Genomic DNA, 12,675 nt, shown 5'->3' with positions numbered 1-12,675 from the left:
AGCTCAGTCCCACATTTATTCACTTTAAGTTATCATAAATCTTGCGCCGAATGATTGATTCCTCCCACTTTATCAAAATAATAATAATAATAATAATAATAATAATAATAATAATAATAATAATAATAATAATAATAATAATAATAAATGGTTAAATTAATATGGCCAAAGCTGTTATTGTGTCTTGAGTGAATTACACCTGAATACAGGTACGTAGTTAGACGGGCCCATTAAGTCAGTACGGTAAGAGAACAATAGCCATTTGCTTTCCTTTGATGACATGTACCATGTAATCAGTTTGTTATGTCTCCACTTACATCGTCTGGCTTGTACGGTTCTAACTCCTACAGGAGGTTACACATAAGGTTGATTCGTCTATATGTGTCCGATTTTAAACCTTCATTCCTGCTCACACAATCGACCGATCCGAATGATTTAAACAGCAGGAGAAACCCAAAGGTCTCTTAATATCGTGCCAAGTTCGTGTCTGTGTGCTGTATGTACCACAGCTTCCAAAAAGAACCGGTTTTCGGAAGGTTACATCGCAGCACTTTTTCACACCAAGTTTTCCGTAACACAGATTCAAAAACACTTCAGGGAAAATGGATGTGCACTGGGATCAACGACCATCAAGAACATAATTAATCGACATAAACATCACGAAGTTCCAGCACTTCGTCACCCAATAAGGAGAGTAGAAAGCGACCGTGTACTGCGGTGACTCCACCTATAGCTCGGAAGCTGTGCCGAACGACCCTGCAGGAAAACCTTCCTACACAAAGTGTGATGGCAAGTCGATTGCACGTGACACTCAACTGTGAATAACAACCTACGTGGCAAATTAAAGCTCCAGATGGTGTTTAAAAGTCGTGGATATGACCTTACTGAGGCCCATCGGAGGGAGAGAGAGAGACGCACTGTAGGCGCCTCTACGAATGCCATCTATCCAGGGAAAAGTGGAAGTTTGTTGCCACACTCGATGAAGTATGGATTTATTTATCAGACTGGCAAAATTCGAGCCGTAACGTACATCCTACGAAATGCAAAAACCCGTCAGTCAAAAACCCGAAGTTTCTCGAAGTGATTTCGGCTGTCGCGGGATACAGCCATAAGGGAAAATTAATGATTCGGCAAGTGCCTAGAAACTGCAAAATAAACTTGTATGCAAATGCAATAAATCAAGTCTGTGTACATATGCATAAGGCCTTATCACACATAAAAATATCGCTCTACAGACGAGATTTCTGCAACAGATGGCGGCACACACCAGCATCCAGGCTATTCCGTTCCAGGACATACCAGTAAGATCAGCTGACGCCAGTACCAGGTGTTCTGCCGCTTTTGAAAGCCTGCTAGGAGTGGCTCACGATTCCCGTTTCTGTACTTCAACGGAGCCTCCTATAATGAAAGTTGTAGAGCAGAGCTATTGCCAAGACACATGGTACTCACATTGAGGGCAACCGATGGTGGTTCCATGCTTTTACTACGGAAAGTGAGACGTCAAAATCGGACACATACAGGCGTATATTAAAAAAAATTAAAATAAATAAATAAATAAATAAATTAATTAATTAATAATAATAAAAACTGTAAACGGCTATCTTTAGTATCTAAATACTTGTTCACGAATATATATATTTTTTTTTATTTATTATTATTATTAAAGCGACAACTAAAGTGAAATAATCTCAGTGAAAAGCAAAATGTTGTTCTTACATCTTGTCGCACTTGGTAAAGTTCCCAGATATTAAGTCCGTCCAGTTATGGAGCTTTCCCTGAAATACTGGCATTTATAGGTACTTGTTCATTAGATGAACATTTTACGATACATGTCCTATAGTAACGAATAACAACTGTATACTATATTTACTATACTTATTATACTACATCTATATTTACTTTCTTAACTGATTTCAGAAATAACTATTATAGATCGATAGTAATGTTTTTGACAATTATTATTTATCCTAAAAATCAGACAATGAATAGTAACGGTGATATACTAATTGGAATATACATATCTTACATGTTTCCTTTTAAATGTGCTCAACAGAATTGCCTATACTTAAAATATTGTGCATATTTCTATATATTTCGTTAACATGCAGATTACAAGATTACAGAAACCAGACTTCGTTTAAAATGAATAGAACAGCCGCAAAAAGAAAGAAAAAAACTTAAAATAAGTAATCGGTATTCAATGCTTTTGCCTTAACTTTAATGGAGTAAATACTATGCATACATAACCATGAGGAAAACACTGCAATACCTTTCCACTGGCGAGATTTGTAGGCAAGCAATATAACTACAGGTTATTCAGACTACACTGTACACTAAAATAGTAATTACGAATTAGTACAATCTTCCAACTGGAATCCTATTTTCGTATAAGTATTCAACTGTCAACTCCGCTTAATTTACTGATATGCGAAATTCATGATATAGTACTTGATGAAGCAATGTTCCACACAGCCTTCTGCTACCTTCTATTCCAAACGATGAAATATGGATAGTGTGTTAGCAAATTATGCATTAGCAGCAGCAGTGCACCACGTAAATGGCTATATAAGGTTGCCAGCGTATCTTACCTTGAAAATATTGACAAAAGACAGTGATGGTTTCTAATCTGTAACCGTGGGAGACAGCAAGGAGACAAGAAAATACCCTTATTTTTTTCTTTCTTTGTCAAGGTAAGAAATATAGTTTCAATACAAAATACCGTAGTGTCAAATAAATCATACTTAATTAATATAAAACCAAATTTCGACTTAATTTTCTCAAAACAAAACAAAGAGAATTAAAAACTAAATTAAAATATTGAGCTTTAATAGCATGGAAACGTATTAAGTTTTTTCTACACCCGTCAAAAGTATTTCATGTATAATGTACTTAACTATACTATAAAGTTTCTTCCAATTACTGTAAAATTAATCCAAAAAACTTATCCAACAACACTCGAAGTTAATTTGTTTTCAGAATTTATAGCAGTAGTCTGTGAGCAGAGTGCTTGCTCAATTTCAAGAAGGCTTAGGCACTTTACTTTTTTTATTATTATTATTGTTATTCAAGTCTACAAAGACCTCTGCAGAAAAGAATCTTTAGTATTAGGCTTTCGAAAAAAAGTGTATGGAAAATTTTACACACCAGAAACTATAAAAGTTACATACAGAAGCTGAAGCACAGTCATTCTGACCTGTCGTGTGGTAGCTTGAAGGTTTCAAACGAAAGCCTGAAAAATTAACCTTTACAAAAACACACTAACCAATTCCAGTAAGTAACATAGTTTTGACAATATCCATTCGCTAATATTATGAATCGAGTACATGGGAGGTACAACTTTTCCTAAAATGCGCTATTTTCATTTTGCACGACTAAGACAATTTATCAATTTACTTATTTTAATTACTGCATAATAATTATTTTTTAAGAAAGAAAGAAAAAAAACGTACCCAAATGTAAAATTAACCATACAGTTTATGTTACATACAAGACAAATTCTGTACACAAGAAATATTACCTCAGGTTCCGGAGTCTTCAATATTTGTGCAGGAACATCTTCACTCAACTGAATTGGTAATTTATTAGGTAGAACCATCATACTAGCTATTTGTTCTACAATAATTCGTCTTAGAATATCACTGGAAAACAAATAATAAATATTAAGAAACGAACATTACACATCATCACAAATCAATCAATTCCCAATGTTTACCCACAAGGCGATCCCTTTCAGTGCATGTGGAAATAAAATTCGGGAAACAGAGTAATCTATCCAAGTTTGTGACAACCTGTATCCCCACTGCCCTGTTTTTCCCGTTCAGTACGAATGGAGATATTACCTGGTACTTCACCGACTCGGGAATAAGTATCTCTGCTCGGATAGTACAGTATTTATCTAAGATCTTTCTTTTAACAGTTCACAGATCTATTTTAGATGCGTAGCTGAGGTGTATGGTAATTTTCTTCTCTCTAACAATAACAACTTTCTTATATAATGTGCGACTTACGTCAACTTGCAGTTACGTGATAAATCTCGAAAATTACAATTATTGCGTATGAGCAGGGACATCTTTGCCATCCACTGCAGTACGCAACGACATATGTAATATATACGATATTTCTCTATACAAAAGAATTATATACGACCTGTATATTCTCCATATCTTCATAGTTTATATCCGAATATATACTGATGCAACATGTTACATTTATAAAATAATACTGTATAAATAATATACATATGTAAATAAACAAATAATAATACGTAATAATAATAATAATAATTAGGGACTGGATGTTTTAAAAATACAAATGAAAAAGCATATTTGAACGTAAGTTCATGTCTGAAGGGTATTTGGATATTTCTGCATATATTTGATGTTACGAATTATTTTCATATTCTTAATGTTCGGAATCTGTACTTTCATCTATATTTCACATTTCTTTACCTACCTTCTGAATAATGGAAGTAATCGTTTCTAGCATGGCTTTTAAACAAACAAACAAAAAAAAAAAATCTTCACATTTTTTTCACAATTGTTGAAACAATTAAGCCTCTGAAATTAAATGAGCATTCCTCTCCCGATTCATTCGAACTTCTTAAGAAAGTAAGTCCTTTAAGTTCTGTCCCAGGTGAAACTAGAAAAACTTAAAGAGAAGTTGGATAAGGTGCTTAACTCAAATTTAGGATAAGGTAAGATCGAGTCAATCAATTAGTACTTTTGTGGGATCAGTCGCCTATCTTTGTCAGATAAATGTTTCGAACTTTCTGTGCATTCTACAAATATTGTCCAATTACATGAGTTGATGTTGAAAGGTCATTTTCGGCCTACAAACTTATTTTAATAGACAACAGACGGTTTGAAATTAGAAAACCTTGAACGCCTTCTAATAATACGCTGCGGAAATCCATTTTACACGCAAGATATGAACAAGTGAATCTGATATGTGTAAGCTGATTTTTAAGTGCATATTATGTTTTTATAGTTCATATTTTTAAGTAGATAATTTACATGTGTATTATCAGGTTTTTAGTGTACATAAATTTGGACCCTAATAATTAAATATTGCAATTCCTTACAAGAGTACACCTAAGAATTTATACATTCGAGGCATATATACATTTAGACGAAATTCAAGGTACGTTAAGTAAGCATTACTTACTTAAGTCAATAAATTACTGTACACTTTAACTTTTATTATGTACGATAAGGTTACACTAGGATAAAACATGAAACGTGGATGAATACACCTACAACCTAATGTTAAGACGTGTAGAACATAAAAGAAGCATGTATAATTAATAAGTAATACTTGCTACAAAAAAGGTATGCACAAATATATCACAACGGACTAAAGATACATGTATAATTAATAAGTAATACTTATTACTAATAAAAACGAATGCACAAATATATGCACGACGGAAAAAAAATTAATCAACCCCGTAGAAGTTACCTAATACTGGACAACACCTCCTATGCGCTGATAACCGCCTGGATTTTATCTGTTTGGAACTGACTTCATTGTTGCAGGCATGCCAGATCAAATTCTGCTCATTCTAGGTTTCAAATTACATTCAACTAAAATAAAATCTGGCCAAAGTATTCACTTATAATTATAATTATTATTTTTTTTTAAATCTAAATGAATCTCGTTTATTTTAATCCATAGGCATCATTTACAATGTGAACTAGACATACTAGGAATTCTTATAGTGATCCATATTATAACTTTTGTATATGTGTTATAGGTTTAAACATACAATTTCCCGTTAATAAGAATATTACAATAACAATACGGACATTATTTCTTCCTTATAAGCACATCTAAGAATACATAGATTATCTGTAGCCATCATATTTGTTCCAAAATAAACATCGGACAGCTCGACAATATCTTTCGGGTCTTTAACGATTTTGAGCAACAAAGTAAAATCTGTAAATAATGTTGCTACCACTCCCAAATTTACCGGTATTAGCCATGACTTCCAAGAATTTATATTTATCCAAACTGGATTCAAAACATTCTTCATGAACATAATGAAAGTGATTGTCAGCCTCCTAGGATGTCTCTACTTCCGTCTTATTGTGTGTTTTTATGTTCTAGAGCCCACTTAAGACGTGCAACTTAACGCACAGCAGTGAGAAGTAGCCTCTTTCATGGTGCTCGGCTAATGTTTGTTGAATTAAGTTTACTTAGCAATGTCCTTTCGGGAATGAACCTGTAATCACGGGCTGCAGCAATTCCTGTCGACTTGGAAACGATTTTTTCCATGACCAGGCGTGAAATTCGTCGCCAGTCCTTATGAATTAGAACATGTTTGCTACTTCAGTTCTGACACCATTTTGTATTCACATTCCTTGTACGCACATTAGAGCCGCTTTTATACACCAACAAATCGGGCAATTTCATTTACTTCAGGCATGTCCAGATACAATGGCCCTTTTACTACTGTCTCATTTCTACTTCAAACCACCTTGAGTTGTTTCATAAAACTCACTGGCATATTACAATGATTAATGATTCATGCGTCAGCGGTGATGAGCCGTTTTAATCACGTGTCATCAGTGAAAGACCATCTAATAACGATAGAAACGGACCAATATTAGTTGGCGGGTTGGGTGACTCATTTTTTGTTTGGTGTCTTAATAAAGTAAACTTACCTAAGACCTGGCATATCAAGCAAATCTGCCACTCCAACGAGGTTAAAATCAATTTTTGGATTATTGAGAAAAAAAAGTTGTAAGCCGCCAACAAGAGGCATCTGATTGATAAGAGGTTTCATAACAACTCGTAACATTCCATGAATCTGTCGAAAAGACAGAGCACATATCAATATTTCTACATACAAATATACATATGAACAAGAATGTATCGAATACAAAATACTGGACCAATTAGCTGGTAATAACATTTGAAGGGCATAAAGAAAAGAAAACTGTCCGAAAGTGAAAGTTTACAAGCGAAGAAGTAAGTTTGGGCACTACTTATCTCAATGGCATTACCTACAAAAACAATGGATCAACATCATAACCTCATTTAAACCTCTTTTAGGACATAGTTCGACTATGTTCTGTGTTCTTGATTTCAAGATACTGGAATCTTAATACAAAATATCAAATTACTTTCGTGTATTAAGACTGAGTAAGACGTTCTAAGCCTCACTGTAAACGAAATGGTGGGTAGGAGAGGGCTTTAAACTTACAATTCATATTTATTTATGCTTTGTACCATAAAATATGTACCAAATTTCACATAAGTAAATCCCCACGCTAAGCGGGTTTGCATATCCAGGCTCCTAACTATGAAAATATTTACGATCACTCCAACCCCAATCATTTCACAGATTCAACCTGTTGTATATAAGTTATTAGGACGTAAAATTGAATGTAATTTATACGAAAAACCCTTTTATGCATTGCAAGACCTGTAACGTCCAAATATTCACCACAAACTTATAGTTGTATCGACATAAACAAACAAAAAAAAAAAAAAAGTGTGGAGCACGAAACCACTTTACACAAAAGTCAAAAGAGGTCATTGAAGACATAACAACTGGTCGAGCGGTTTGTGTCACTAGTCTATCAATCAGAACTTTCTGTGTTCAAACCCTGTAGAAAATATTCGTTTTTTTTTCTGAAAAGTGTGTTCCTATTTTCATCAGAGAACTGAGAACATTTCTTTGAATAAATCTTTGGAAACTACTTTTCTCTCAAATTCGATTAGAAGCGAACATTATATGAATTGAAAATCTAACATCCACAGCTGAGAACAAAATATTAAGTATGTTCAATATGTCATTATTATCCTTTGATTTGTAGTGAAAAACTAATTATAAGCATTGACAATTTCAGAAGATTCTCCCCCGGTAATGGTCAATATATGAATGAGAAAAAACTGATAAAACATTATTAGTCCATTTGAGCATGATCGAAGATAACTTATGGCCATGAAGGGGAAATTTATGTCGACAGGGTCTCAAATTCTCCGACGGGTCATGACCTGAAATTATCATTGTTTGAAAGATTTCCTTAACAAATAGAATATTATATTTATTTCTCGTTCTACGTTTTGAAATGGAAAAATCATAATTTTAAATAGAATTATAATACGATAAGCATAAAGATTTATACAACTAATGAAGTAAATATCCTTGTGTAAGTTATCGATTTCTATTCGGATTAAAACTCGAATACTCGTTTGCATCACACTTTAAAGTAATTCCTCTCTATATATATATTTCCTACTGGAAAGCATGTTTAACTCCAATTACTTAATCAATATTTTTAATAATATATTTTTATTGTAATACTCTTACTATTCAATGTTGTATGCACTTAATTTCTCAAAGCAAAACCTCACAAATGTATAATTGACTAGTAAATATTATCAAATAAATTATCATTTAGTTTACGTAAATATTGCATCGCCTGATTTGAAACTTCGTATTTTAAATAATAATAATAATAAAATAATAATAATAATAATAATAATAATAATAGCAGTAGTAGTAGTAGTAATAAAATCATAGCCATATCTTTATCAGAATTTCAGGCTTAGTCAATAAATGAATTCAACATAGTCTCTATTCGAAGCTCTATTTAATCGAATCAGATAGAAATACGAAGAGGAACTTCGAGAACAGGTAAAAAAAATGTCACTTTGGTGGGTTTGGAAGTAAGTTTTAAGATTTTTTTTTTTTTTTTTTTTTTTTTTTTTTTTTTTTTTTTTTTTTTTTACAGACAAATGCCTTGAACACTTTTTTCTTTTCCTTAAGTTAACTGATTCACCGAACGTATCTGACATATGAGTAACTTGTCTCTATTTTCTACTCGGTTATACACTCTTTTCATTAACCTTGAACGACAAGAACACGAACACAAAAACATCCACATAGGTATGACAGTTAAAATTCCTAACTTCCCCCACGGGGAATCGAACCCGGGACCACATACACCTGAGGCACACGTGCTAGCCACTGGACCAGCGGGAAGAGCAAATGAAATGTATTTTGTACTGTCTGAAGTTTATAGCTATTTCACCCTGTTGTAGTATGTCTATTGATTTTTTAATGTTTACCGTATTCGTTACTTTGAGGAATGATATATATTATTGATATAGGTTTTATTACATATTTGGCCATAAATATATAAATTATCAGAATTATTCATGATCTTCCATGGAAATTCACTGGTGTATGCGCAGTAGAAACAGAAGAACACAACTTTCTGATGTTGGTCAGAACACAAATTTCTAACAGGATGTCTGAATTCCTTGGTGGAAAGCAGTAGTTCCCAACCTAGGGACCCGCAGCTTCCTCCTGAGTAAGCATGAAGAGCGAGTAAGGTGGCGAAAGCTACTGGCATAAAAGAATTGTGCAATAAATAAATAAAGCACTACTTATTATGACTTTCAAATTCAGCTTGACAATTTTATAATTGCCGTTTTACAAAAACATATTGCACTAGGAGGGTATGCAAAAGTCTTGCTGGAAATAAATATAAATTCCTGGGATTATTATTATTATTATTATTATTATTATTATTATTATTATTATTATTATTATTATTATTATTATTGGTCTCCTACTTCTTGTCCAAGATGTGAAATATTCACTACCTTCTTCATACCGCTAAATCAATTTCTTCACTGCTTTCTCGTCACAGCTCATACCCCTAGCTATCTGAATGGCAATTTGTCTAATTGTTGCTCGACCTATGATTTTCCCTCGCATAGTAACATATAGTTTTCTACAGCTTTTAGAGCGAGGTATTTTGACAACCTGTAGAAATTTGCATTGTGATTCGTATTAGCAATGACAGTAAAGTGGATATTTCTGTTCCTACTGTGCATAATCAGTATCATTATATCAGAAGTATTCCGCCATTACCAGCGGGTCACTTACCGCAGCTGAGAAGCTGCCATGCTCCACGATCCTCTGTTAACCTCTCCATCTTCACATACGATTTTTCTGTTTTGATATCGCCAATAGCCTAATTCTGTTTCTATATAGTCTAATTCGTCCTCTCCCTCTCTTCCCTGCCACCATACCTCTAGCACATCCGTCATGATACAGTTCCTTCTTAACAGTTTCTACAGTTTCGTCCATGTTTATGTCCTATAAATACAGTAAAATACAGTAAACGAAGCCTTTTATGAGTCTTTTTCTTTACAACTCTATTCGTGGTCCCCTCAAAATACTATTTCCTCCATCCTAAAGGCTCTTTTCGCCATTTCTATCCTTGCTTTTATTTCACGTTCGCATGTCATATCATCACTAGTAATAGTACTCAGATATCGAAAACTAATCACTTGTTGTTTTTTCCCGCTCCTACTTCTATATTTCACACCGATCGCTTCGTTTCAATCACCATGGATTTTGTCTTTCTAACATTTATTTTCATCCCATATTCTTCACAAGCCTTTCTCAAGTTTTCTACATCTTATTAATTTTCTTTTTAGATTCTGCAACAACAACCATATCAACCCCAAACCGTATACACCTCACCATTCTATCTTCTACGGAAATTCCATCTTCATTATGTAGACTCGTTTTCGTTATCTCTTCTAAATAGTTATTAAATAAAATATAATCGGCGGAATATATAATCTCTGTTGAACTCATCTTCCAATTACACTGTCTGTCTACTGTGCATGCACCAGTGAATTTCCATGGAAGATCATGAATAATTCTGATAATTTATATAATATTTATGGCCGAATATGTAATAAAGCCTATATCAATAATATATATAATTCCTCAAAGTAACGAATACGGTAAACATTAAAAAATCAATAGACATACTACAACAGAGTGAAATAGCTATAAACTTCAGACAGTACAAAATACATTTCATTTGCTCTTCCCGCTGGTCCAGTGGCTAGCACGTGTGCCTCAGGTGTATGTGGTCCCGGGTTCGATTCCCCGTGGGGGAAGTTAGGAATTTTAACTGTCATACCTATGTGGATGTTTTTGTGTTCGTGTTCTTGTCGTTCAAGGTTAATGGAAAAGAGTGTATAACCGAGTAGAAAATAGAGACAAGTTACTCATATGTCAGATACGTTCGGTGAATCAGTTAACTTAAAGAAAAGAAAAAAGTGTTCAAGGCATTTGTCTGTAATTTGTAAGAAAAAAAAAAAATCTTAAAAGTTACTTCCAAACCCACCAAAGTGACATTTTTTTTACCTGTTCTCGAAGTTCCTCTTCGTATTTCTATCTGATTCGATTAAATAGAGCTTCGAATAGAGACTATGTTGAATTCATTTATTGACTAAGCCTGAAATTCTGATAAAGATATGGCTATGATTTTATTACTACTACTACTACTGCTATTATTATTATTATTATTATTATTATTATTTTATTATTATTATTATTTAAAATACGAAGTTTCAAATCAGGCGATGCAATATTTACGTAAACTAAATGATAATTTATTTGATAATATTTACTAGTCAATTATACATTTGTGAGGTTTTGCTTTGAGAAATTAAGTGCATACAACATTGAATAGTAAGAGTATTACAATAAAAATATATTATTAAAAATATTGATTAAGTAATTGGAGTTAAACATGCTTTCCAGTAGGAAATATATATATAGAGAGGAATTACTTTAAAGTGTGATGCAAACGAGTATTCGAGTTTTAATCCGAATAGAAATCGATAACTTACACAAGGATATTTACTTCATTAGTTGTATAAATCTTTATGCTTATCGTATTATAATTCTATTTAAAATTATGATTTTTCCATTTCAAAACGTAGAACGAGAAATAAATATAATATTCTATTTGTTAAGGAAACCTTTCAAACAATGATAATTTCAGGTCATGACCCGTCGGAGAATTAGAGACCCTGTCGACATAAATTTCCCCTTCGTGGGCATAAGTTATTTTCGATCATGCTCAAAGTAGACTAATAATGTTTTATCAGTATTTTTCTCATTCATATCTTGACCATTACCGGGGAGAATCTTCTGAAATCGTCAATGCTTATAATTAGTTTTTAATTACAAATCAAATGATAATAATGACATATTGAACATACTTAATATTTTGTTCTCAGCTGTGGATTTTAGATTAGCAATTCATATAATGTTCGCTTCTAACCGAATTTGAGAGAAAAGTAGTTTCCAAAGATTTATTCAAAGAAATGTTCTCAGTTCTCTGATGAAAATAGGAACACACTTTTCAGAAAAAAAGACTAATATTTTCTACAGGGTTTGAACACAGAAACTTCTGATTGATAGACTAGTGACACAAACCGCTCGACCAGGTGCTATGTCCTCAATGATCTCTTTTGACTTTTGTGTAAAGTGGTTTCGTGCTCCACACTTTTTTTTTTTTTTTTGTTTTGTTTATGTCGATACAACTATAAGTTTGTGGTGAATATTTGGACGTTACAGGTCTTGCAATGCATAAAAGAGTTTTTCGTATAAATTATATTCAATTTTACGTCCTAATAACTTATATACAACAGGTTGAATCTGTGAAATGATTGGGGTTGGAGTGATCGTAAATATTTTCATAGTTAGGAGCCTGGATATGCAAACCCGCTTAGCGTGGGGATTTACTTATGTGAAATTTGGTACAACAATGTTTATTATACATCATATTAATTACAAGCTTGAACTGACGATTACTAAAATAAGCTGCGGATGTGCTTCAATAT

General features: G+C 33.1%; 1 protein-coding gene across 3 annotated transcripts in view; it reads right to left on the bottom strand.

The window, feature by feature from the left end:
- Esyt2 (extended synaptotagmin-like protein 2) overlaps positions 1–12,675 on the bottom strand; it is a 107,777-nt gene that overhangs the window by 78,932 nt on the left and 16,170 nt on the right. For all 3 annotated transcript variants that reach the window (XM_081736340.1, XM_081736342.1, XM_081736341.1), the window contains exons 6-7: positions 6,666–6,811; positions 3,518–3,638 (exon numbers count right to left, since the gene is read on the bottom strand). In XM_081736340.1, the coding sequence (XP_081592466.1) occupies positions 3,518–3,638; positions 6,666–6,811 (267 nt within the window). The remainder of the gene's footprint in view (positions 1–3,517; positions 3,639–6,665; positions 6,812–12,675) is intronic.

The sequence above is a fragment of the Thermobia domestica genome, chromosome 13, assembly GCF_964235325.1.
Source record: "Thermobia domestica chromosome 13, izTheDome1.hap1.1, whole genome shotgun sequence".
NCBI lineage: Eukaryota > Metazoa > Arthropoda > Insecta > Zygentoma > Lepismatidae > Thermobia > Thermobia domestica.
The sequence above is the reverse complement of the archived record's forward strand: the minus strand, read 5'-3'. Positions and strand labels throughout refer to the sequence as shown.